At 45.2% G+C, this 27,617-nt stretch overlaps 1 protein-coding gene across 3 annotated transcripts; it reads right to left on the bottom strand.

Annotated features, from left to right (window-relative positions):
- Nucleotides 1-307: 307 nt before the first annotated feature.
- Nucleotides 308-27,439, bottom strand: LOC144931579 (uncharacterized). Of its 3 annotated transcripts, none has more exons than XM_078855596.1 (10): nucleotides 24,123-27,439; nucleotides 21,534-21,633; nucleotides 17,025-17,121; nucleotides 10,079-10,134; nucleotides 8,933-8,992; nucleotides 6,504-6,627; nucleotides 5,544-5,571; nucleotides 3,622-3,720; nucleotides 2,737-2,817; nucleotides 308-823 (listed from the first exon to the last, which is right to left on the bottom strand). In XM_078855596.1, the coding sequence occupies exons 1-10, from the start codon at nucleotides 26,691-26,693 to the stop codon at nucleotides 758-760; spliced, it is 3,282 nt and encodes a 1,093-aa protein (XP_078711722.1). In that variant the 5' UTR covers nucleotides 26,694-27,439; the 3' UTR covers nucleotides 308-757. The 3 variants fall into 3 exon arrangements, with proteins under 3 accessions (XP_078711722.1, XP_078711723.1, XP_078711724.1); XM_078855597.1 differs by having other exon boundaries at nucleotides 24,129-27,439; XM_078855598.1 differs by having other exon boundaries at nucleotides 24,225-27,439.
- Nucleotides 27,440-27,617: the final 178 nt, after the last annotated feature.

Here is a 27,617-nt window from a genome sequence, read left to right as displayed (position 1 = left end):
TTACTAGGTTATTTAATTTTAGTGTGTCCTTCTCCTGATTTTCAGGCTTGCTTGCCGTGCCATCGCATTCGCAGCACCACGTCTGTTGACCACTCATTGATATGCTAATTTTTTCTCTAACCCTCCTCCCTCTCTCTGCCTCCGCCCCCCACTCTGTCTATTTAAGGCCACCACACAGAGACGATCACCCCTCTCTGTTACCTGTGTTGCTCTCGCTATGTATCTGGGTGATATCTGTCTGCTAATATGTCTGTCTATAGTTTTCTGGTTAGATTTTATGTCGCTATTTCATTATACCTGATGATGATTGCTTGTGTTGCAATCGAAACGTCGTATTCTATTATTTAATTTAATTTATTATTTTATCTTTAGACGTGACTTAACCGAAAGAAACAAATAATAATTAATATGCACAGTTGTGGGAATGATCACTAGCAAAAACCACTGTGAACTCCAATGAAATATCGGGGGAAGGCACCTATATCAAACACAATAAAAAACAATCTTTGTAGGAAGCCTTGGGTGTTTCCCACTGTTTAGCAGAGCATGTAATGACATTTCAACCACTGCATTAACATCACGCAATTATATTCTGCGTCTAAAGCACAGGAGGCTGTAAAAGCCATAAATAGAAAGCATTGCTTCCAACCAGGTCCCATTACGTCCCATTCAATATATTACACTGCGTGGTCCTGTCAAAACAAAGTGTAGTCGCTTAATATTACAGCGCCTAGACCTTTCAAACTGGGTACTCTTTCTAATCGGAGTAATAGTTGTCTTGCTGAGGTGCAGCCAGACAGTAGTGCAGAATCAACAGGTCATCCTGGAGAAGAGAAACAGCTGTGTTAGTGACAGAACAACCACCAAACATGGAAACTTGACATTGTTAAAAATATCACGTTAAGCATCAAGCGCGTCACGTGCGAACATCACCGAACGCATCCGTGTGGTTATATGTAAGATACAATAGGCTGGACATCAGTCTCCTGCAAAGTTTGTTTTTTATAAATGTGTAACGGCGTTATTGGGCTAAGATGCGCCGTTCCCATGCAGTTGCCAGCAGTACCGGCCACATGCCGATAGGGGGCAACAAAGGGGCTGAGCCCCAGTGCCCAGAGACTATGGGCCATAGGGCCAAACGGTTACCCGATGGAACGGTATGTTAAAGCGACAGACCCCAGGCGGGGGGGCTGGGGGATGACATCATCCCCAGATCTTTCTCGAAGGTTCGGGAAGGAAGGTGTGGCCGGGGCGAGCCACGGCCCTGCATAAATGCCGGACCCCTGAACGGTCCGGGTCAGTCGTCGTCCAGCTCAAGACAAGAAGCCTCCTGAAGACTGAAGAGCCCAAGGGCAGAGCCGTACCCCTGGCAAGGGTCGGCTCCAGCTTTTATACCAGTGAAAATCCAAGCTTCACTCAAGGAGGACTCGTAGATTAGCCAGTGAGAGGCATATTAGTCTGGAGGGGCACCCTCCATAGAGTATCGGGTGTGAGGGGCTGTTACCCTTCTGTGTTAAGTGTTAATTGTTAAATAAAAACTGTGTTGCCTCAGAGAAGCTCTCTTCTAGTTATTCAACCCACTACAAATGTAATGATATTAACTTCAAAACCAAATATGAACAACTCATGCACATTGAACAAACACACACTGAAATGCCTTCACTTTTGCACATTTCTCATCATATTAAAAGCTAAAACCAAAATGTGCATGTAAAACAACTTCCGTAAATGCAAATTCCAAGTGAAGCAAATAGAGGCTTTTACTAATAAAATGCATTATTCACTGAGAATCCTCCAGTCTACACATCAATCTCCTTATGTTTGTGAACATAAGGCAGATCTGAAACACGGTAGGACCAATACCTCAACCGTGGCTGATCATTGTTTTAATGCTGTGGGCAAACACAAAATTGATTTTTCCAAGACGAAAGTACTCTGCAAACCCACTGGCTATCAGCAAAGATTCGTTCATGAAGCCATCCAGATATATAAACACAGACACAATTTCAACCGAGAAGATGGGTACAAACTGAGCAATCACTGGAAGGACGTTATTAACCAGATTAAATCATAACTGCCTGTGATGTTCAGTAGTTATTTTCGACTCTCTGGTGTTACATTAACAGGTTAAATGCCTTTACATTAACAGGTTAAATGTCTCACTAACACAGCCATCGTTGCTCATTTTCCTTGATGTGGCCGTGGCTCTACAATCTTACATTGACATGCTAATCTCTCACAATACAAGGGCCACCTCCGCAGCTTCGTCGTCGTGGAGGTCGCGCAGCTCTCCGATCTTACATTTACATGCAAATTTCTTCACTAGCCCCGGCCACTTCGCTTATGACCCTTGGGCTACACCCATCTCAAACTATATACTCTTTGGTTCTTTCGGTAAAGTCACGTAGGTGAAAAAAAAATTAAGAATAAAAAAAATAGAACTAAATTAAATCACGACGTTTCGGAAGCAACACAAGCTTCCGTCATCAGGTGGGACAACCACAGTAAGAAACACAAATTACTGTAGTAGGCATCTCAAACCTTTACAACATCCTGCCTCAGCAGCTCTCTCGCTATTTTTTCACCCGAGGACGATTGTTGCGATCGAAACGTCGTGATATTTTAATGATTTTTTTCTATCTACGTGGCTTTACTGAAAGACCCAAAGAATATGAATTCCTGCAGTCACGAAAGCTTTAAGTCAAGGTGTGTGTATATATATAAAATAGTACTGACCTCACTGGTGTTTCCAGAATACTGAAGGCCGCTTAAAGTGCAATCCTGATCCAAAACGCGCTCTCCGCACGTGATTTTGACCTGCATGGTGTGACAAAGACCACGACTGAGTGAGCTGACAACACCGCCGCAAATGAAGCTGGTTTACAGAGCAGAGGCAACACCGGCAACCTACAAAAAAAACTCATCTTCAAAGTGCACCACAAAAAACAGCCCATTCATTATCCTGTACCGTACACTACAATTACATGAACACAGAAGCATAATATTGTTTTTACCAACACTTATTTTGCAGGTGAGGGCATCATGTATTCGTGTTGTTATGACGTGAACCCCATTTTTAAATCATGTTAACTTGTAAAACGGTACAAACGTTGCTGAAAACGTTTTAATAAGCAAATGTGGCACTTTAGTGATATGGTTGGTAGCAATGTCTGGTAATAGTTGGCATTGTGGCTTGAGGTTCTTGACTTATAATTAGGTCATCAGTTGAAATTGCAGTTGAGTCAATACAGCCCATCATCTCACTGGGGTGAATAAAAACAAATATGTGATAAGTAAACAGCCACCACTCCTATGGTCACCCGCACCATGCGAGTGGTGGCAGGGTGTGTGGCGAGTGGTGGCAGTGTGTATGGTGACAGGGTGTGTGATGAGTAACGGCAATTCTTGAGTAAAGTATTTAAAAGTTTAAATATTGATTAACAAATTATGTATAGTTACCATTTAAGTTTATTTGAATACAGCACATTATAAACATGTTACATGTCACCGGTTTGTTTGTAATAAAATAATAATTACATTGCGAAAATATCTTCAATGCAATCCTGGATTTGCAACAGTAACATTGCGGAACTGTTGTGAAATGACGTGCGCGCCGCTCACCTCGCAGAAGGCATCCAGCCCAAGTTTCTTCCTTAGGAAGGCTTCCACGTGTCGGATCGTGGCCTCTCCAGACACCCGCACGTACTTCTTCTGAAGTGGCTGAAACGGACAAAACACCGGCTCTAAGACATTCGGAATTCAGGACTCACCTGAACAAAAAGTTATCGCATTTGAAACAATAAGCATATTTACATATTAGATGTAATTTTTTTGAATGCAATGTTTTCTCATCAATATGATGATTTATTTTAAGCCTACGATGCTTTTCCAATTGGCAGTCTTTCGTTGCATTATGGGACTTCTGATCATGTTTCTTTTGAACATAGTTTATGTAAAAAACATGTATTTACTTTAACAAACTTCCACTTCATGAGGATGCAGCTTGTGTTCTTCACAAAGCTACCAACATTTCTGGCAGACTCGAGCAGGACACGGAGCAAGCTGGCACTTTTAAAAAGTCACGCCTACTCAGTCACGAGGACCATCCATACAGCAAACAATCTCACTCTATGATGTTGGCCCCACCTACTTGCTCATAAGCCCTTCCTACTCACCATTCACAAGGATAAAGATAGCTTTCAACAGACTGTTTGCGCAAGTACTGTTAGCGAGCACCTATTAAAGCCATCGTCATGAGCACACGAGGGGGTGGTAGGCCAACACCACGCCCAGTCACCTGGGTCTCCCTAGTGCTGATGGTTACACACCACACCAGGAAACTCATTTAAGGCTGAGTCGACCTATGAGAGGGCCCAGTACCTATTCAGGTATTCGCCACTGTTATTGGTTGTGAGTAGGAATCGAACTCGGTTGCTGATTTTGAAGCATAGTGCGCTAACCACTACACTACTGCTCTCCACACATGCACACTCACACCCTGCAGAACAGGGTGTCCGACAACGTGTGGACTTCAAGGCAAAAAGTTTCCCGAATAGGACATCGAACCTTGGGCCTTCTTGCTCCGAAGCATTAGTGTTACCACCGCAACACCCTTCCGCAAACAGCTTTATTTTGTAAATAACCAGATTATGAGCATGAGTCATTCAGCCACTTCTTTATGGGTACTTATGTTTTCAAGTTTCTTATTTTTGGGTCTGAAATGATGGGTGGCTCAGAGTGTTGTTACTAAACTAAAACGAAACTTTGTATTTTACCAGAATGCCCACCGAGATATGTAGCTCTCTTTCAAAAGCGACCTAGCCATAAACGTTAGCGCAAATAAAGTGGCTTATCATGTGGAAATTTATAGCAGCTAAACGCTGTAAATCGCATGTTTCTAAATGTGGAGGGGAACACTGGAGGACCCAAAATCCACGCGACCACAGAGAAAAAATGCAAACATCTCGCCACCGCAGCACCCCAAAGTACAACCAATGACATCCTGGGTTGAAATCGAAGCAAACAGTGATTGTTTTAACTGGGATCTTAAGTGTAATGAGTGAATGTTATAATTCTGGTCACCAATGAATGCTCAGGAAACCCATCATTAAATGTGGTGTGTTGCTTAGTTCAGATTATTTTTGCTGTTTAAAACAAACATTGGCTTCATCGCAAATGACCATGCGACAGGCACTTTTTTAATTGCACCCCTGGGTATGGATAACGTTCAAGGGAATTATGAAGCGATTCTGATGCTATATTCAAGGGATGTTCTTTGACACAATGTGATGCACTGCTAGCTGTGCAAGATCCGATATAACATCATAATCATAATTACAGATTTTGTTTTGCGAATTGCATCCGCACAACACTGTACAATCATTAAATGCATAATCATATGAAGGGCGAAATCCTAATTAATCTCATAACATGACACCAGCATCAGAAATAAAGCACCATTGGATAATGGGGAACAATATGGTGTAACAATGACCCATTGATGCATTTGTATAAGTCATGTGGAGCCAAAAGTCATTTCATACCTGATAGTTGAGGATCCCAGCCTCCACCCTGTACAAAAGAAAAGTAGAGATCAAGTGTCTGAAGAACAAGTCGGTGGCATTACATCTACCACTGCTTGTTTAGTTATCATTAGATATATTGGCGTAGATGAATAGCTAAGTTTGGGCTAGGACAGGTGCATAGCTTAAAATCAAAGTTTGTTAATAAACTCTAAACTATTGAATAAAAGGTGAGGCTAAGACAATGGTACAAGATTAACCTATACGGCCGAGACATTAAACACTTTACAACAATGTCTTACAGACTACACGGATGGAATTAAAAGTAGAGCCGGGACGGTTTATCACCGAACTCGATCACTGGACTAAATATTGCAGTTGACTACTTTTTTTGTGGTCGATTACCAGGGCCCCTTTAAACAATTGTGGCAGCCCTGACTACCTTCCCCACCTCCCCAAAGGCAGGAAACCCCCAATAAGCCACACCCAGCGTGACATAGCTCACGATGCCGGTGACATCACCAAGGCCCGCCAATCATCTCGCGTCCAGCGGCACGTGCATGGTAACACCCGTGACTTTTTTTGTAAAAAAAATTGCCCAAAAAATAGAGTAATCGAACAGAGCGTCATCGATTCCTCAAGTAATATTTACTAGTTTTATTTTACCATGTTGAACTTCTTTCACACCGTACGTAGCCAACCATACTAATCGGAGGTGTGGGAGAAGGACAACAATATAAAGGCATGTTCCTAATCGTGGAGGAAAAATCGGAGGACCCGGAGAAAAATCCACGCGACCACAGGAACAGAGAACATGCAAACTCCAAATATACAGCAGGCATCAGGGTCGGGATCGAACCCAGGCATGGTCAGGGTCGTGATCGAACCTACGCCCTCCTCCTGTATACCAGGCAAGGTAGACGGCCCAGCTCGAATGCAAAGTTAACCAAACGAAGCCCACCAGACGTTGGGACAACGCACCGTCCGCACTCCAGCACGAGCGAGACGCAGGCGAGGGTGGCGCTGGGCTCTGTGAAGCTGAGGCCCTTGCGCTTGTCCGCCTTCTTGCCTCGTTCTCCGGGTCCTGCCGCCACGTAGTAAACCGCTGCAGGGGGACACGGGGACGTTGCGGTTACAAAGAGGCAGCATATGAGAGAGAACACGACATCAGGAGATATTTAAAGTATCATCTCCTCTTCCATGTGCATGTATGTTGAACTTCTTGCGCCATACGCAGCCAACTGTGCTAATTGGAGGTTCGGGAGAAGAACTAAACACAAAAAGCAGTTCTAAAGCAATGAGTTTTCAATCTTGATTTAAAAATGCATAGCTCCAGTGGCTTCCTAATATTGGAAGGTAGAATGTTCCAAATGGCCTCAGAAGCAGATCTGAAAGCGCGCGATGCAGTGACCATCTTTGTTCGATGTCTAGCCAAAAGCCGCTGCGAGGATGACCAGAGTTCACGTGATTATGGTTTATGCTCTTTGACGAGATCAGCAAGGTGTTGTGGTTCACTTGTGGCAAAAACTTTGTGTGTGACGCTGGACAAGGGGGCGATGGGCGAGGCCTGATAACCCCATTGGCACCTTCGATTTGTAGTCAATTCATGGACTTAACCGATTGATCGCCCCAGCCCTGGAGCCAAGCAATGTGTGAGGGTGCACGTGATAAGGCAAGAGAGGATGTGAAGTGTGGGGGGTTGGCACAGTAACAATACAGAGGGGGGCAGGATGGGTGATTAGGAAGAGAGCAGCAGCCGGTGACTCACGCTGACTGCAATGTGTGGGTAAATAAGATAAGCAATGACCAGGTGTGGTAAGAGCAATGCGGTTCACCATGACAACCTCTTGAGTGTGTTTGTGTGAGTGTGCACGTGTGTTTCTGGGGAGCAGTGGTGAGTGCACTGTGGCACTGTGCTGCTATAAACCTCGGGACCTAGATTCGCCCACTCGCAAACCAACATCGGTGACGAATATCTTAACTGGTCGTGGGCCTCCTCTAGGTCGACTTAGCCATAAATGTAGTATCTTTTGAGGCGTATCAGTACTGGGAAGACAAATGCGGCCAGGCGTGGTGCCTGACACCCACCCACCCCCTTGTGTGCCGTGCCTGCCTTCATAAGTGCTCACGAACAGCACTTTCCCGAACAGTCTGTTAAAGGCTACACGGCAGATCTTTGTGTTTCTATGTGCACTATTATGTGATTTTGAGTGTACGCGAATGTAGGTTTGTGTACTACACGGCTGTTTCAATATGCAAATACGTGTTTATTAATACATGTTTATTAATATACAAGTTGCTTTAGATAGCTCTCTGCATACAGAGCATCTTAGAGGTATCTTACCAAGCCTCAAAGCTGTTGTTTGTGTAAAGGGAAGCGTTTATTGAGGACTAGCGGCAAGTAGCCGGCGTTGCCCGGGCGAAAAAGACACACACACATGGACTCAAACACACACATCGAAGTACACACACACAAAGAGACTCACACATCGACGTACACACACACACCGACTTATACGTACACGCAATATTTTTTGTATTTTTACTTACACACACACATCGACTTACACACACACATTAATTTTTTAATATTAGTTTTCGCCTAGATTGCCCAGCCAGCCGAGATGGCACCTTGGCAGGCTGGGGCTGGGCCGCTACCCCCCCCCCCCAACCATTCTGCCGCCCGCTCTACAGTAATAGTACGTAAGCTCTATAATATTAGTATCTCCTGACCACATAGTAGTAATTGCACACATTAGGGTGGGGGGGGAGAAGAGGACATCACACTTTGAAGAATATACCTGTCTTGTGCGTATTTTTTGTTGCATTTTTAACGAGAATGCCACTCCCCCCCCCCCACCACCGCGAGGGATGCGCATGCGCAGATGCGTGCTTTGGCACGCGCTCGGAGGCGCAACGGAATAGATAAATAACAAAAAACAGCACTAAATCGCTAATGAAATTACTTTAAAGGTGATGGACGTTAAATCGGAATAGCGCCGTGCTACCTGGGTACTTTTTTAAAACTTAACCCCACGGTTCGTGAGCCAAATCCCTCGCAAGTGTCAGCCACATGCAGACAGACAGACAGACGGACAGACAGACAGATAAAAAATACCTTTAATAGGTTAAAGATGTACTTAACTAGTCCTACATGCAGTCCATAGATGGTGAAATTAAATTAATAAGCAATTATCCCCCAATTGTCCTGCAATGCACCTCCGGCTGGATACGTAAGGTGTGAAAGAAGTTCAACATACAAAGGTACAATGCTAACTGTACATCAATTAAAGCTTGGAACAGGATCGCTGTTTACACAATACTGATTACCGTTACCTGCAAACAATGGCTGTTTTCTTGTAAGCACTTTAACTAAACTAAGCAGGAAGGAATGAGCAGATGACAGTTACCTGGTTTTGGAAGCTCCAATCCCCTTGAAAGATAAAAATCTCTCATGCTCCGCTTCTCATCTGAAAAGCAGACGGCACGTCCTTCTTAGCACATCCAGGGGCATGTGAGACCGCTGTCGCTTCCTTTCGAGAAACCGCAGGGCTAAAAAGAATGTAAACCTCCCCCCGTTTTTTGTCCTTTTCCATAATTTCATCCAAATTGTGCTATCGATGTCACGTGAAGAGATTAATTATCCGTGCAGATCACTCGCGCAGCACGGCCCACGGTAGCGGATGTCACCAAATTCCTTTTGAGAGGACCACTGCTCCACAAGTTAGGAGGGGCAGCGCTTTCTCAATCGGCCTGCCACTGCGAGTAATGTTCGCCACGTTGATGAATGAACTAAAAGCGCAACCAAATTTAGCGCCGTGATTTTTTTTGTGCAAGCATTTGGGTGACCGGGCTGAGACCATCAACTCGAGATTCTTAAGCGCCTCTTTTTAATCACCGGCAGTGTGTCACCGGCAGTGCCTTGGTTCGAAAACCCAGGATCCTAGTGGTGCCAGCTCAGCCCTCTGAGTTATGAGCCACCAAGCTTGTGGGTGAAATATATAAAGCGGGACGTGTTTTATGCGATGTGGCTATCAGCCTGCAAATGCCAAGACAAAATTCAAACCGCAGCGGTTTCTTAAGCAGCAACAAGCCAAATATCAAAAGAATACATTTATATTACATAACTATATAGCAATTATAATTTGTATGCCAAAACAAAGTATTAGACTTACGAGAAATAGATATTCTTTGGGTCTTTCAGTAAAGTCACGTAGATAGGTTGAAAGAAAATAACAAAAAACAACAACTACGACGTTTCGATCGCTTGTGTTGTGATCGAAACGTTGTCGTTTTTGTTCTTTTTTTGTTATTTTCTTTCAACTTATCGACGTGGCTTTACCGAAAGACCCAAAGAATATGAATTTCTTCAGTCACGAAAGCTTTAAGTCAAGATTTACTAGGAATACTTTGAAATTGAAAAAAGTTTAAGTAAAAAAACAAGTGTTCTACGAAGTAACCCTATAGCCACATGTAAAATGAGTCTCGGGCAAATTAAAACAAATTTCCAAAGAACTACTCTGCATAGTCATTTCTTGTAACACACGCACACTTACTTTCTTCCAGATTCGGCACCAACTTGTACACGATATCCTGCATAGTTCCATCCGACCTGTGTCAGAAAGCAATAAAAGGTGCACCATTGAGGTCATCAAAGTATAATCAACACATAAATCATTAAGTTAAGGTCACATAGCACTTAAAGATTACAAACATGTTACTTATGTTTACCTATCCTGCTTTCCATAACTACAATGCACTAGTTACAAGACTAGTGAAAACAAGCTTGATAATTATTTGTATTAATTGAAAAGTGCACAATGTCCAAGTTGTATATTGATTTTAAAAATGGGCTGAACCGGGGTTCATATTTTACATGGACTGCTGTAGCCAATAGCATCTGGTAATTCAGCGGCACTTTGTATATAACACGCCTGACTGCCGATTGTATTCTGGCATGTGGCAATATGTCCAGTATTTAAATGCCAATTTTGCAGTCTAATATTCATGAGCGGGCTTCAGGAGTGAATCTTTGTAGTTTTTCTATTCCTCCATTGAAGCAAAGACTAGTGGTTTACTATAGGTAAGTAAACCCCAGTTTTATATAGTACCATTCACACAAGAGGCGTCACAGGGCTTTACAACACAATCCCAGTAAAAAAATATCCTTAAGATTAAAAGGAAGAGGAAAACAACCCTCCACAGACAGATACGCAAGAGAAAATAAATGTGTCTGGTCCATAGTTTGGGTTGCATGGCCATAATCGCACCGTGGCTGTGTCTAAAATTTTCCAGGTATGAAGGAGATGTGGTCATCAGCCGGCTGATGTTTTGATGCGGTTGATGGTTCCACCAGCGGTGTCTTCGAGAAGCGTCAAAACCAAGTGGTGCGATGTTTGGGTCTCAAATTAGGTGATTATTCCGGACTTGCGCATTGCTTCACTTTGTTTTCCAGCGTTCTTCCGGATCTGGGTGAAATTCTAAAATGTCGACAGCAGGGCGATCCCAGAAGCGGGATTGGGACTTTAGTCGGTGGAGTGGTGCTGTTGAGGTCTTCGTTGATGTGTAAGGTTGTCAAAGGCAAGAAAACGTGGAACCTTCGGATATTTGGCAGCAGAATGTTCTCGCCAAGGGTTTGGTGTCGGTTTCAGTGTTCCGGTTATGATGCACATCTTGTTATTCAATTTTGTATCTAGCAAGTTTATGTAGAAGCTCCTAGGCCAGGCTGGAGCGCAGTACTCTGCTACCGCGTAGATATAGCGATAAGGCTGCAGTTCACAGAAAATCAGTCGAGGCACCTTAGATCGTTCCTGCCCGTTTCTGTAGCATGGCGATATTGGCCTGTAGCTGGAGTGATATTGGTCTGCAGCTGGAGGGACATGGGCCTGTAGCTGGAGGGCGAGTCTTGCGTCTTTCTGGGTTTCATGGCGTTGACTTTGCTTGCTTCCATGCTTTCAGGATTTTGCCTAACCTGCGCAGAGACATTTACAAGCCATTATTGTCCATACAGTCCCAGGTTCTTAAGGAACCTGGGATGTAGGTCATCATATTCTAGTGCCTATTGGGATTTTGTGGCCTTTGAGGGCCATTTCCACTTTAGTGACAGTGCATGGCCTAGTTAGATATGTCGCTTTTGAGAATCGGCTAAAGGTGATGGAAAGTTGTTTCTGGACATCTTGTTTGGCGCACTATGTCCACTGGGTGCCTTTGAGCAGGAAAGCATAAGGGAGGCCACAGCAATTACTGTGGTTTTTCATGACCTGTGCCCCTTTAGTTGAGGCTTCTAGGTTCTGGAGGAGCTGCCAGGTTTTGTCGTGACAATCTTCCCAACGTTTTCTTTGTGCAGAATTCAGGGATGCTAGCAGTGAGGTCCTCTCGTCTCGGGCACTAGTTATCATGAACTTTTGCAAGAGTTGTTCTCTTTTTGGTTGCCAAGATGGTGTGTGGCTATTCCAATACAACTTGGGATGTTATTCTTTTTGCTCAATAAATGTGACAATTTTAATGATTGAATGTAAAAAATGTTTAGGCTTTGGCTCCCGGTTCTTCATTTGGGTTTCGGTTTATTTTTCTCAATTGGACCAATTGGTGGACTGAAGGCCCCCAAAAGTGGCTGTGGTTTTGAGGTTATGACCGGCAACAGTAATCCAACGTTAGTGACTGCTCATATTTCTTGGCTCTTCAGAAAATTCCCCAGAGCAATTATACGGCTGTGCATTCTTGTCCTGTGAGTTGAGCCATAAAGATTGGGATGGAGTATTTTTTTTCCATCGGTCCAAATGAAATGTGTCCGGCTGTTTAAGGTCATGTATAAGAAACATGTCTTGTTGCCGACGACCATTCCCCGAGTTTCTCTCCGGCTTCGCTATTTTCTGAGCAGTCCCACCTGCGTGTGGTGGTTGCTTAAGTCACCCACAAGTATAGCCGGGTGAGCGGCTTCTGGCAGAGGTGGTGATGGCCATTCCTTATTTAGGAGTTTATATAAGTTGATGACGGTCACATTAACAACTTGCTCGGTTTTCATCAATGTGACCTTGCTTGTGGTGGTGTACTAGGTCGACTCGGCCTCAAATGAGTACCTGGTGCGGTATGTAAACATCGCCACTAGGGAGACAAAGGCGGCAGGGCATGGTGTTGGCCGCCCTCCCCCTGTTCAGGCTATACAGGGGGTACTTTTTCTGTGTATTTGAAAGCATAGATCTATAGGCCTTGCCTGATGAATGTGTCGAGGCCATATCTAGGGTGGTAGATGGCAACAAACAAGGATATCCATTTATTTTTTAACTCGCCGTTCGAGTGCTGTCATCAATGTGCGTCTCCTTTAAAGCGATGACGTCAGTGTTAATTTCCTTCAGGTTTCTGGCCTGGAAGTCGCATTAAAGTCTTGAAGAGTCCTTAAAAATGTAGTTGGAACACTAGAAGGCCTCGTCCGCATCGGTTTGTGGCCCTTAATCAGGGCATTTAGCTCTACTCATCACATCTTCGTTCAAATTAACGATGTCCATTCTTCCTCGATGACGGTATTAGTTGTGTTTAAGGTGACATGAAAACAAGGAAAAGGTGGGGTGTGAGAAGGCTACGGCCTCTCACCCACTCTCTGCCGATGAGACGAGAATATGCTCGCTGTTTTTCAACATCGGTCTGGAAAGCTAATTGACCTGACTAAAAATCTCTTTTCGCTGGGACAAAGAATGGAGTTCTCTGCTTATATTTGCTTTCACCTATAATACTCCATGGCAACGCTTAATGAGTTTGTGTACCAAGTTATTTTCCTGCCATTTCCCACTAAATAACTCAACATGTCAGATATGATATGACTCCGTGTCTGTGTTTTGTCTCTCTCTCAAATTTAGTTCTACCTGATGACGGTTGCTTGTGTTGCACTCGAAACGTCGTACTCTATTATTTAATTTATTTTCTTTCTACGTGACTTTACCGAAAGAACCAACGAGTAATGTCAGATATGCTTTACCTTTCTGAACAATCCAAGCCGGATGCAAAAACACTCACTTTAAAGGCAAGGATGAGCGACAAGAGGCAATGATGATCGTGCATATTCAACAACCACATAAAAAATTTAAAGATGTAGATGATGTTTTTTGTTCAATGTACCCATTAAGAGAGATGAATGATTTAAACAGAATGCATGGCCTATAAGGCACACATGTCCTCTGTCAACCGACTAGTTTTAAAATTCATAAAAGTCACAGTAAAATATTAATTTAATGAAGATGAAATGTTTGTCAAAACTAAAATAATGCAGCCCTACATATATATTAGGATACACATTTAATTATAATGAGTAATTTCTGTATAGATACATAAGAAATCCATTGTGGCTTGGAAGTGTCGAAGAGTAACTCTTCATATACCATGAGGTAGGAGGAGTAGACCAATGACAAATTATAAAAATAAATTCAGATTTCTTCTAAAAAAAAAAAATCTAGAAAAATCTGACAAGATAAACTTCTTTTTTTACGTTGGTATATTTTGCTCGAAATATTTGCTTTGAACAGCATTTTTAAATAGAGGGGATTGGAAGCGGCCATGTGGCTCAGAGGTGACAACAGTGAGCTGACACCACTGAGATCCAGGATTTGAAGTCAGGCTTCAGCCGCATGTTATTAAACCGGCTTCTCCAATGCAGCGAGTTTATGTTCTCAACTCAGTCACCAACAACTGCACAAAAGCAAAGCGTTACATAAAATCAGGTTCTGGACTTAATTCGTCATGGGCGCTTTTTACTCACACAAAGGGTTGAACTGCTCTGTTAGATATCCGATTGGATATTGTCTCTTAAACATATGCCGCCGGCGATTGGAATACCATTTGAGTGAATAACAAAATTATAAAGAGATTGAGTTTTCCATACGGTTCTTTATATCCAGTGTTAATTAATAGGAATAGCAACAGATACTCACCCACCAAGTCAGACACTATGACTCCCACTTAAGGAGAGACTGGCTACCAAATTTTGGGCAATAGCGTTTACGTTATATACGAGGGTGAAACAGTCAAACACTGTACTCGTACAGGTAACTTCAGACAGCAGAAAGCCTACAGCTTGTCTCAGGTTTGAGGGGAATCGCTTAACACATTTCTGCGGAGGGAGCTGGTAGGAACGTTGGGTTGCTCGGTCAATGGCCAGTATTCCGCAAATATTCCCGGCTGAGGGCGGGCACAAGCCGGCGTGAGTAAGTTAAACGTTGAGTTTTATAAGGGCACCACGGGGTGACCAGCCCCTCCCCACCCAGCCCCACCCCCCACCCAGCCCCACCCTCCCCACCCAGCCCCACCCTCCCCTCCCCACCCAGCCCCTCCCTGCACGACGGACAGACACAATAATCCCCTGTGGGGTGGTGTAACCAGGAGGTTCCTACCAATATAAGTACTCGTCTGTTCACGATCAAGTACGGTACTTTGAATGTGACCAATATTGTCAAGTACTCTACATTCATGCAAAGTTGTTTCACTTTCACGTACATTCGCTATCGAGCACAATGCGTTAACTTTCGATTTAAAGCTTTCGTGACTGCAGAGATTCATATTCTTGGATCTTTCGGTAAAGTCACGTAGAAGGGAAATAATAAAATAATAAAAATAAAACATTCTAAAATTCTCACGACGTTCTGGCCACAACACAAGCAGCCGTCCTCAGGTGAAGAACAGAGCTGTCGGAAAGACAGCGTCCTAATGGACACTGCTAATTCTAGATTTGAAGCTTTCGTGATGGCAAAGGATTTATACTCTTAGGTTTTTTCGGTAAAGTCACGTAGGTAAAAAATAATAAATAATAAAATAATACTAAAAGAAAATAAATCAATTAAATCACGACGTTTCGGAGGCAACACAAATCTCCCGTCTTCAGGTGGGACCGTCACAGCTAAATTTACTGTATCAAGTGAGGAGAAATCCAAGCTTAAATACAAGTTAAGGGGAGGGGGGAGGGGCTTATCTAAATATGGTAGTCAAGGACTGGAACGGTGGTAAAGAGAGGGAATGGGCACAGTTTGAAGCTGGTGAGGACATGAGATAATATACAGCAAGCGTACATATATATGGTGGGCAGTTAGTATGTGCATATTCTGTTCTCAGTATGTCATACATCCACAGTATATGATGTACTTCTATTCGCAAGAGATGCAGGCCACCCCCATGCTGATCAAACTCAGTCCAGTTGAAAACGGTCAAGAGTTTGCATTGTTTGTGCAATAGCCACAGGGATAAATAGATCCAGCACGCTGCCACGGTGCCTCCATTCTCCCTCTCCCCTGTCCCACCCAACTGACACTGTACAGTAGTGCGAGTGCTCATACGCCCATTGCAGTGTGCATAATCCAAATTCATATCTGCAGCTTGACAAAAACTTAACACGACTCAAAGTGAAAGCTTCAAGGGCCACAGTGCTTCTATTGTGATGGAATATGAGTTGAAAAAAGATCCACAATAACTCCAACAACAGGAAATGGGTTATCTGGATTATAAAAGTTGCCTAAACAGACTCGGATGCTTGTGTTGTAGCCGAAACGTCGTGAGAATTGTTTAATTATGTTTTATTTTTATTATTTTATTACTTCCCTTCTACGTGACTTTACCGAAAGAACCAAGAAGAAGACTCGGATGAAAACTGCCGGATTGACAATGAGGCAAGGATGATAGTCTCACAACAATACGTTGCAGTATCACGAATGCTTACAGTTATCCAAAATGCCTGAATTACATTTAAACTTTACGTGTGAAATTTAATCTTATTAGGCTTTGACAAATGACCCAAAAGGGGCCAGCCAATAAGTGTTGAGTAAAGGTCCTCTCATTGCCTACTCTGTTGAGCAGCACAGATTAAATTAAACTAAAATTGTTTAATTCCACCAGGTAAGGCCCGCTGAGCTAGACATCTTTTTCAGAAACGGCCTGACTATCACAAATGACAGCTCAACGAAATGGCACGTCATGTGGAAATCTAGAGCAGCCAAATACCCTACTTTCTTCGGCTGTCCATCGTGAACGTTGATGACTGCGGAGAACTAGCATTTTCCTGCGCACTGGTGAGATGAGAGGCCAGCTCTTGAGCGGAAGCATCGGCTGCACTGTGCGCAAGAGTTGCTCGACTGCCAAATGGCATTTGTGTTGTGCCATTGCTGGTGTCGATGCTGAGAGGTTTTTTCCCTTTTTTCTTCAACCCTCTTGAACGAGTCGGCTACAGCACTTCTCCCACTAATTACGGTTGGCAAACATGTCCTCCCATGTGTTCACATTGATATTGCCCGTCTTAATGTGTCTTTTAAGGAAGTGTTCATAGCACAAAGACGTCTGACTATGCACACGTTTCTAAATGTGAAAGGGCAAAACCGGAGGACCGGGAGAAAAATCCACACGACCATAGGGATAGTCACACAGACTGCAAATATACAGGAGTTAGGTTCACGATCGAACCCACGACCTCCTGTGTACCAATCGAGGTAGTTGACATCTCCGAGCCACCGTGGCACCCCAGATACGCACCTGATGTTGTAGAGTGGCTGAGTCTGATGCACCACCACGTTGCACTGCGGGCATCTATTGCTGTAGTCAAAGTGCTTCACGATGCAGCTCTTGCAAACTATTATTTTGAAAAGTACATAAGAAAACACAGAATTAAAATTAAATTAGAACGGGCAAAAATACTCAAGTTATTGTTTTAACGTAGCCTTGTTATAAACTGGTACCAAAAACATTCAACGTAAATTTTGACTTAAAACTTTCGTGACTGCAGGAATTCATATTCTTTGGTTCTTTCGGTAAAGTCACGTACATAGAAAAATAAAGTGAATACAAATTAAAATAAAAACCACAACGTTTCGATCACAACACAAGCGATCGTCTTCAGGAGGAGGACGACGACGATCGCTTGTGTTGTGATCGAAACGTCGTGGTTTTTGTTTTATTTGTAAAACTTTTACTCACTTTATTTTTATTTTTATATCTACGTGACTTTACCGAAAGAACCAAAGAATATTCAACATAAAATACATTTTTTGGATGAATATCTACTTTAGTAGCAGGATGAAACACAGTCGAGGTGCTAAAGTCAGTATGCAACCAAGTCAGTCTCGGCCAATGTTACAACAGTTTAAAATTTTACTAAATTAATTAGAACCTTGCAATTAGATTTCAAAAAGTAGAGACTTTTAATTATCATGTCAGCACAGCCCCCATCCCCATTGTATTTTATGGTTGTGCCCCGCGTAGTCTGACACGACATCCGACATCTCGCCGGCAGCGTCAGTTCCCAAAAAAGCTTCCAGCATGTAGAGCGAAACATCGGACATCATGGTGAACACGCAGCACGACCCCAAAAAACATATCTGAGAGCTGGACAGCACAACCACCAAGTAGCACGATCAGTGCAATTTTGGCAAATAATGCAATGAAGCACGCAATGGCCTTGGAGCCGGCCTTTCCACGAGATCACAGACATTGTGTGTGATGGCACTCGTGCAGAACTGCATACTGGAAGACGTTATAAAAATTTCGATTTAAAGCTTTCGTGACTGCAGGGATTCATCTTCTTGGTTCTTTCGGTAAAGTCACGTAGAAGGGAAGTAATAAAATAATAAAAATAAAACATAATAAAACAATTCTCACGACGTTTCGGCTACAACGCAAGCAGCCGTCTTCAGGTGAAGAATGAGACACTACCAAGCTAGGAGCTTATATATACACTGGGTTGGAGGTGTAAGAAGAGCGACTTAACAAAAAGAATGTGCATATGAAGAGGAATTTAGCATATTCATGGGAAATGCGTAGGAGGTGGGCGGGGGGGTTTCAAAGTCATATTATGCCCATGCATTATGCAGGATCAGCAGCACCAAGGGAGGGTGTACGGAGTAGCATTAACAAAGGAAAGGAATGTTAATAGTATGTAGCTGCAGTTACTAAACAACCACGTAGATAACTAAAGTATAAACTACATAAAAAACTAAAGTATAAACTGCATAGCACCATCAGTGTACTTACTATACTCTACAATAAGCTGAGTTACTCACAGCAAGTAATACATTACAATTTTACGTCGTAAAAAATTATATAATATGCTTCCATCTAAACTGTATTCTCTTACATCACACGAGCATACACCGTACTATATACTGCCATAGATAAACCCAACATTAAATTATATACTGTATTGCTGTAAACCACCCTATACTTTATACATTTTAATATAACACTATGTATTATTCAACTCACCCTAATGTGTATCGAAATGGTTTATTACGTCCTTCCAATGATTGCTAAGCCTGAATCCATCTTCTCGGTTAAAATTGTCTCTGTGTTTGTATATGTGGATCGCCTCATGAACGAATCTCTCATGATAGCCAGATGGCTTGCAGAGAACCTCCGTCTTGGAGAAGTCAATGTCATGTGAGCCCACTGAGTTGTAACAGTGGTCTGCCACGGCTGAGGTGTTTGTCCTACCGTGTTTTAGATCAGCTTTATGTTCACGAATGCGGTCTGAGACGTGTCGTTTGGTTTCTAATCAAAAGGAGACCTGATGGTTCAATGAGCCACTCTGTCTACAGGAAAGCCACCCACACGGATGCTTATCTAAAACCGGATTCCCACCACCATCCATCCCAGAAGAATTCCCTCATCAAGACTCTATATCATAGAGCCCAATGCATCTCCGACCATGAACACATTTCCAGTGAACTCAAACACGTACGCCAAGCTCTTAAGGCTAATGGTTACTCCGACTACACAATCCGCAAAGCCATCACTCCAACCATCAAGAAAGATCCTGTTGAGGAGCCTTTCAAGACCATCACCTTACCCTACATTGCTGGGGTCACAAAAAAGATCTCCAAAATCCTGATTAAACACAAGATCCAGGTCCGATTCAACACAGTACATAAAATCCGTGATCTGGTACCATCTGTAAAAGATGTGATTCCAGACATACAGTACCCTGGCGTCTACAAACTAAGTTGCCTCTGTGGTAGCAGTTACATTGGGGAAACCAAACGACACGTCTCAGACCGCATTCGTGAACATAAAGCTGATCTAAAACACGGTAGGACAAACACCTCAGCCGTGGCAGACCACTGTTACAACTCAGTGGGCTCACATGACATTGACTTCTCCAAGACGGAGGTTCTCTGCAAGCCATCTGGCTATCATGAGAGATTCGTTCATGAGGCGATCCACATATACAAACACAGAGACAATTTTAACCGAGAAGATGGATTCAGGCTTAGCAATCATTGGAAGGACGTAATAAACCATTTCGATACACATTAGGGTGAGTTGAATAATACATAGTGTTATATTAAAATGTATAAAGTATAGGGTGGTTTACAGCAATACAGTATATAATTTAATGTTGGGTTTATCTATGGCAGTATATAGTACGGTGTATGCTCGTGTGATGTAAGAGAATACAGTTTAGATGGAAGCATATTATATAATTTTTTACGACGTAAAATTGTAATGTATTACTTGCTGTGAGTAACTCAGCTTATTGTAGAGTATAGTAAGTACACTGATGGTGCTATGCAGTTTATACTTTAGTTTTTTATGTAGTTTATACTTTAGTTATCTACGTGGTTGTTTAGTAACTGCAGCTACATACTATTAACATTCCTTTCCTTTGTTAATGCTACTCCGTACACCCTCCCTTGGTGCTGCTGATCCTGCATAATGCATGGGCATAATATGACTTTGAAACCCCCCCGCCCACCTCCTACGCATTTCCCATGAATATGCTAAATTCCTCTTCATATGCACATTCTTTTTGTTAAGTCGCTCTTCTTACACCTCCAACCCATTGTATATATAAGCTCCTAGCTTGGTAGTGTCTCATTCTTCACCTGAAGACGGCTGCTTGCGTTGTAGCCGAAACGTCGTGAGAATTGTTTTATTATGTTTTATTTTTATTATTTTATTACTTCCCTTCTACGTGACTTTACCGAAAGAACCAAGAAGACGTTATAAAAATGTCGTCTTCCGAGGGTGTAGACGCAAGTGACATTTATTGAAGAACAAAGCTGCAATGTGGAAACGAATTTATGAATCACCACTGGTTCTGGCTTCTTGGCGGTGGCTAATTCGAACATACAACACTCTGGGAGCTTAATGCCATTAAAGTGCACCTACGGGGAAAAATAAACATACATGCAAATCTCACCTGTTCACACAACTATCTGCCAATACAACTACGACACTGTAAATGAATTTCTTAAAAGTTACACTTTGCAAAAATTGCTTCATCTAATACTCACCCAAAACTTCGTAACTTTTTATCTACTTTACGAGGTAGAGATAATTCTGATACGAGCAAGCCATATAAAAGCATTGAGGATATCACACTTACAAGCCTCTGACATCATCAGCTTGGTTTAAAAGCCTTATTATGTATCTCTGATTTTCATTACCCTATTTGGGGCAACCCTTCGATCACTTTTGCTGGTTTCTTACAAAATAATTCCCTAAAACATCAAAACTTTACACAAAAATGTTATTTATATTGGATAACTTCACCAATGTTAACTCTGCTTTATGTATTTAGGTTGGTGGCAAGATGTTAACTACCTCGCCGGATAAGCAGGAGGTCGTGGGTTCGATCCCGACCCTGATGCCTGTATATTTGAAGTTTCCATGTTTTCCGGCTGGTCGAGTACATTTTTCTCCAGGTCTACCGGTTTTTCCCTCCACATTTAGATACATGATGTTAGAGTATTTGGCCATTGTAAGTTTCCACATAAGCCACTTCGTTGAGCTATCATTTGTGGCCAGGTCACTTCTGAAAAAGAGCCATATAGCTTAGTGGGCCTTACCTGGTGTAAAAAAAACCCGCTTTAATACTTTACTTTGTAGTCCTTCCCCCGCCCCTCCGATTATATACAGTGCGAAAGAAGTTCAACGTACATACATACCCCGACACCTCACTGCAGACCAACGGACAGACAGAACGACATAACTAATGCAAGAATGCTTTCAACCTTAGTTGGAAGACTTTCAATGGAAGATACTCACAGGTGTGGAGGCATTCGGTGATGGTGGTTGCGTCGACTAGGTATCCCTTACACAGGTAACAGGTGATGAAGCTGTTCACGTCCACCAGACTCACCACCCGCTGCAAAACCCACACGGCAAAAATTACACAATGCAGCACGCTCCCACAATCATCACAACCGCACGTAAACCAGACAAATCACCCCAAAGACATTATTTTGATCCAAGTCAATAATTTGACTTGGAATCGATCTTCATGTCTACGTGCATCCTGCTTATAAAATAGTTCTGCTATTCCTGTGAAATAACAACTGCATGTTTTGCCCGAATTATTTACAAGCCACTGCAAGGAAGGATTGAGTGTCGATCATGTATGGGTGGAGTGGTGGTGCAGTGGTTAGCACATTGCAAGTGATATATCTAAAATGTGTTCTGGGGCCCCCACACCAACCATTACGACCTAGTGTGGTGAAGTATGGTCAAACAACTCCCATTACCTAAAGGCAAGGGTAGGCCACAAATCCAGCATCGGTTTGCAGTGCTGAAAATGAAAATTTATTTCAGTGAGCATTGTAATCAAACTGTATCTCTGAACTGTTGAACCAGCAAATGCACATCAAACATTGAGTGAGTGTGCCCATATGGACTGTACATAAAGTTTAAGGTTTTAAACAGATATGTGAACCTGCTAGTACAATTAATCGATGTAATCTCCCTCCAAAGTTCCAAGAACCTGGCTTCTTCTCTGCTTCACCGTCAGCTGCACAGTGTCAACTATTTGCTTCCTATTTTTTGGAGGTTAGTCCAATCAGGAATGGCTTTCTGGTGCCCGACTGCTTCGAGACCGATTGATGTCCACGAGGCTGGCCAATCACTTGTTCCCCTACGATCGTCGATGCCTTCACTCCTATACACCCCGACTCCTGATTGACACCATTAAACACATGCCATCCTTTTCGAACGTCTGCATAACTAAACACACGTCCTCTCGATCATACTGCTCTCCATCAACGTTTTTATTATCAATGTTGGCTACGTAAAAGAAGTTCAATATACATACGTACAACTGGTATTTCCTCTCCAGGAAACCCCTATGCTCCAGTGTGCCACAAGGTTGGAACGTTGGCAATCTATCACCTCAGCCCTGACAAAATCAACTCCATGCTTCACCGATAACCAGTTCTGACATTTATATTCTATCTCCTTCCAAATGCCATCACATTTGCTCTATTTAAGGCCGGAACAAGATAGACCGCTAGACAATTCTTGCAAACCACCTGATGAAGGCGGTTGTAATTACCAGCAAAACGCCACAACACTCAAACTGTAAATGTTGTTGATTTACTCTCAAACAAACCGGCGTGCTGAAGTAGTAATTACCACGTCTTGTTCACGTGACAAATCTTACTAATTGGCTGTGTCGGGTGGTGGCGGGTCTAACGACACATTGATATTTACGCGATTATAACCCAAAAACAACCTCTTATGAATAATATTGGTCGCGAAATCCTCCGACGTGTTAAACTCCTTCCACCTAACGAAATTATTTCTAGCTAAAACAGACCGCAAACGTTTGTGCCGATGAAGCCCAGCTCCAACATTGCCATTGACCCCAAAAACAACCGACTTCACTGTCCATTCTCGTGTAGTAGCGTTTCCCCATTTTAAGTACGTGGCCCAAAACTGAAGTCACCTCGATTGACAAGTCCATTCTCATTAAACGTCTGCACCTCGAGCCCATGCCGGCACCTCCCACCTAACCCTTACGTCACCCATCAGGCTCTCTCTCCCCTAACACCTCTCATCTCTCTTATACACAGTACATGGACACCACGTTTGTCAATGACCTGCTATATTAAACTTTTTTTTCATTATACCAGGTAAGGCCCACTGAGCTACATAGCTCTTTTTCAGAAGCGGCCCAGCCACAAATGATAGCTCAACGAAGTGGCTTATCACGTGGAAATGGAAAGCAGCCGAATACTCTAAACACATGATGTTGATTCTAAATTTGGAGGGAAAACCGGAGGAACCAAAGAAAAATCCACGCGACCACGGGGAGAGAAACACCGCAAACTCCAAAGATAAAAAAGACGTCAGGGTCGGCTTCGAACACACGACTTCCTGTATATCAGGCGAAGTAGTTAACATCTCCTAGCCACCGTGGCGGCCCATTAGGGCTCCCCCCGCCCCTTGCACTCTGGTCAGGTTGGTGAAAGCAGCCTATAACAATGGATTGTGTTGCTCTGCCCTCTACTGCACACATCGCATACAACACCTGTCTGGTCTCTCCGGCATGGCGATCACCCATACACATGCGTTACCCTGCTTGGCTTCCACGATCTGGCGCATCGGTCAAACCAAATAATGAACACTTGATCCGGATCAGAAGGCCACCGATACAGCACATGTTAATGTGCACTGCCCCGCGATGGAAATGACAACGGATGTGCACATCATGCAAATGCACGGGCTTCGCGTGTGCCGTATGTTGAACTTCTTTCGCACCGTACGTAGCCAAACAGGGGGCCTAATCAGGAGGTGCCAAACGATCCTTCGCACCGAAGTACCCGCTTAGCATTGCCACTACACAAGCACCATACAACTCACGTGCACCTCCGGCATGAAGCAGTCGTCCAGGAGATTGTGGGCACGCAGCCGGTGGCCTTCTGGGGGGTCCCCCCCCTCCGCGGATTTGTCCGGGAACTCCACCTTAATGGAGGGAGGCGAGGAAGAGCTGTAAAAGTCGGCGGTGCCGGGGAAGCCACCTTGCTGCTCTTCCAGGGACGAGAAACCCCGCGGCGTCGCCTGGCGTGGGGCATCGTCGACATCCTCCTCCTTGACGGGCGCTTCGCCGGCGCTTTCGCCGCCGCTGTTCGCTGCTTCTTCCTCCATCTCCTCCTCTTCCTCCTCGTCCGGGATGTCGATGTACAACTCGTCGCCCGACGACGACGAGCAGAAGGACAGGCACGAGGGGGACGCGGACCGCGGCGGCACCGGTGTCTCGGTGGGAGACAGGGCTGGGTGACCTGGCCCCGTGACATCAACATCATCCTCCTGCTGCTGCTGTTGCTGCTGGCCAGGAAGAAGGGCCTCCAGAGACCTGGTCGAGACCGTGGGGTACGCGGGGCCCTGCATCATCATGGTGGTGGCAGGCCTCTTTTGGCCGCTGAAGTCGAGGGTGGCCGAAGCAACCTTGGTAATTATTTTCCCAGAAATGCCGTGAGATAGCGTGAAATCTGGGAGATATACTATATGCTGGCGCTCAATTGGGGCCCTCTGTGGCAGCATTCGGACGCACGAGGTCTCCGGGAATCTGCCCGAAATTCGGGAGAACGTAGGGACCTCGGTGAAGATCATCTCTGGGATCATCGCTCTGGTCGGTACCTGCGAAATGACTTTGTGTTGCACCCCGCCGGAGGCAGAGACCTTAACGAGCCCAAGTTCTGCGGGCGAACCGAACCAAAGTTTGGTTGGGTTGGCCATAGCAACGTTGCCGTCGAACTGTCCCTTTGCCTTAAACATATTCTGCATCGAAAACTGGAAAGTAGGCACCGGCATCTTCAAGTCGAACTTGTTATCCTCCGGTTCCAGAGAAAACTGCTGCCGATGCTGCACGCTGGTGATGGTAGCAGCAGTGGCAGTAGCCACGGTGGTGCTGGGCTGTGGCGGCCCAGTGGCGATGATGGTGAAGACGCACGGAGGTCCATTATCGGGCTTCCTCGGTGGAGGCATGAGGGCCGGCATCTTCTTGCGCGGCTGGTACTTGTAGTCGGGGTAGTCCGCGTTGTGCTTGCGACGCAGGCGCTCCGCCTCGCACACGTACGGGGCCTTGTCGTTGGCGCCGAGCTCCTTCCAGCGCTGGCCCAGCAGCTTGGAGATGTCGGCGTTGTGCGCCGCGGGCACCGTCTGCATGATCTTGCGACGCTCCATCTGCGCCCACACCATGAAGGCGTTCATGGGCCGCTTGATGTGGCCGCTCTTGGTCATGCACCAGGCCGGGTCGGTGCCCCGTGGCACGTCACCACCGCCCATGGCCAGTGGGTCCTCGCTGTCATCCGCCATGAAGTCGGGTGAGGAGGAGGTGGTGAATGGTGAGGTACAGGATGAGGAAGTGAATGAGGACGGGATGGGTGAGATAGATGATGGGACGGATGACAAAGCAATGGATGAGGTGATGTCTGTTGGGATGGATGAGGTGATCGATGTGGTGATAGCGGAGGAAGTGATGGATGAGGTGACATTTGAAGATGGGATGTAAGTTGTCAGGGATGATGGGACAGACATGATGTTTGACTGAATTGAAGAGGCATTGATGGATGAGGTGGTGATGGCTGAGGATGTAATGTCAGTAGTGGTGATGGATGAAGGGATAGATGATGGGATGGAAGATATGGAGATGGAAGGGATGCATGCTGGACTGGAAGATGTGGTGATGGATGTGGATGAGATGGAAGACGTGGAGTTAGATGATGGGATGGAAGATGTGGGGATGGACGATGATGTGATGGTTATTGTAATGGACGAGGTGATGGTCGATGGGATGGATGAAGTGATGGTCGAGGATGGGATGGATGAGGTGACGGTCGACGGGATGGATGAGGTGACGGTCGACGGGATGGATGAGGTGACGGTCGACGGGATGGATGAGGTGATGGTCGATGGGATGGATGAGGTGATGGTCGATGGGATGGATGAGGTGACAGTCGAGGATGGGATGGATGAGGTGACAGTCGAGGATGGGATGGATGAGGTGACGGTCGAGGATGGGATGGATGAGGTGATGGTCGACGGGATGGATGAGGTGATGGTCGAGGATGAGATGGATGAGGTGATGGTCGACGGGATGGATGAGGTGATGGTCGAGGATGAGATGGATGAGGTGATGGAAGCGGAAATGGTTGAGGAGTCTCCGCTCTGCTCGGACACGCATGCATCCTCCATCTCCTGGAGTGCTGGTGATGCTGCTACTGCTGCTGGTGGTGGTGATGCTGCTGGTGGTGGTGATGCTGGTGATGGTGATGCTGTTGCTGATGGTGATGCTGCTGCTGATGATGATTCTGGTGGTGGTGATGCTGCTGATGGTGGTGGTGATTCTGGTGGTGGTGATGCTGGTGGTGATGCCACCACCACCATCGTTCCGCTGCCGCAGTCGCTTCTACTTGGAGCGGCGTTCGCCATTCGAAGTCGCGACCCGAGCAGCTTTGGGGGGCAGCCGACTCCTCCTGCCACGACGACCCGCGGGGGGGGGGGGGGGGCCTGTGCCCCCCACGACCAGCGACCCGCGGGGGGGGGGGGGGCCACGCACGCGGCGAGGCGCCAAGGAGGGCGGCTTCAGCGGCGAGAAGGCGGCGCGGCCGACGGTAGCGAGGCCTGCATCGCTACTGCGCAGCAACAACAACCACAACCACCACAACAACCACCACCACAACCAGCAGCAGCCGAAACGTAGAGAGAGATCGGTCTCTGTAACGTCGCCAGAGGTCTCTCTCTCTCTTCGCTGTCTCTCTCTCTGGGCGCGATGTGATCAGCGATACACTCGTCCACACACACAAAAAGACCCGAGCGAGGGTACCACACTGGTAGTGGTGGTGACGAGCAGAAGAAACGCAACAATGAGCCTCCGTCGTGCGGGTGAGACAAAGGCGCTCGCGATCAGGGTGCCGAGTTGCCCCACACACTTGGTGGTGGTCGTCGTCGTCGTCGCCTTCGATACTTTTTATTTTAACCCCCGGCGCGCGATGTCCGCAAGGGGGAAAGGATGAGGAGGAGAAGGTGGCGGGTCGGGGGGGCGGCGGTTTCGCCTCGCTTGGAGCTCCTCCCTCGGGCTTTATGATGATGATGGTGGTGGCCCCCCTCTCCTCACCGCCGAACGCTGCTGCTGCCGCCGCCTCGTGTGGCCGCCGCGTGAATGGCCCGGGTCGACCCCCCCCCTTTCACCTCCCCCCCCACCTCTCGGGGCCCCGCCCACCGCGGTGACGTAGAATTTTGCGCGGCAACGTCGATTTGTACGCGGTGACGTCATTTGTACGCGGTGACGTTGTATTTTGCGCGGAGACGTCATTTTTTATTACGCGGTGACGTATTTGTGTGCTGTGACGTCAC

The sequence above is a fragment of the Lampetra fluviatilis genome, chromosome 4, assembly GCF_964198595.1.
Source record: "Lampetra fluviatilis chromosome 4, kcLamFluv1.1, whole genome shotgun sequence".
Lineage (NCBI taxonomy): Eukaryota > Metazoa > Chordata > Hyperoartia > Petromyzontiformes > Petromyzontidae > Lampetra > Lampetra fluviatilis.
Note: the sequence above shows the minus strand (reverse complement) of the source record. Positions and strands in the feature narration are given on the sequence as shown.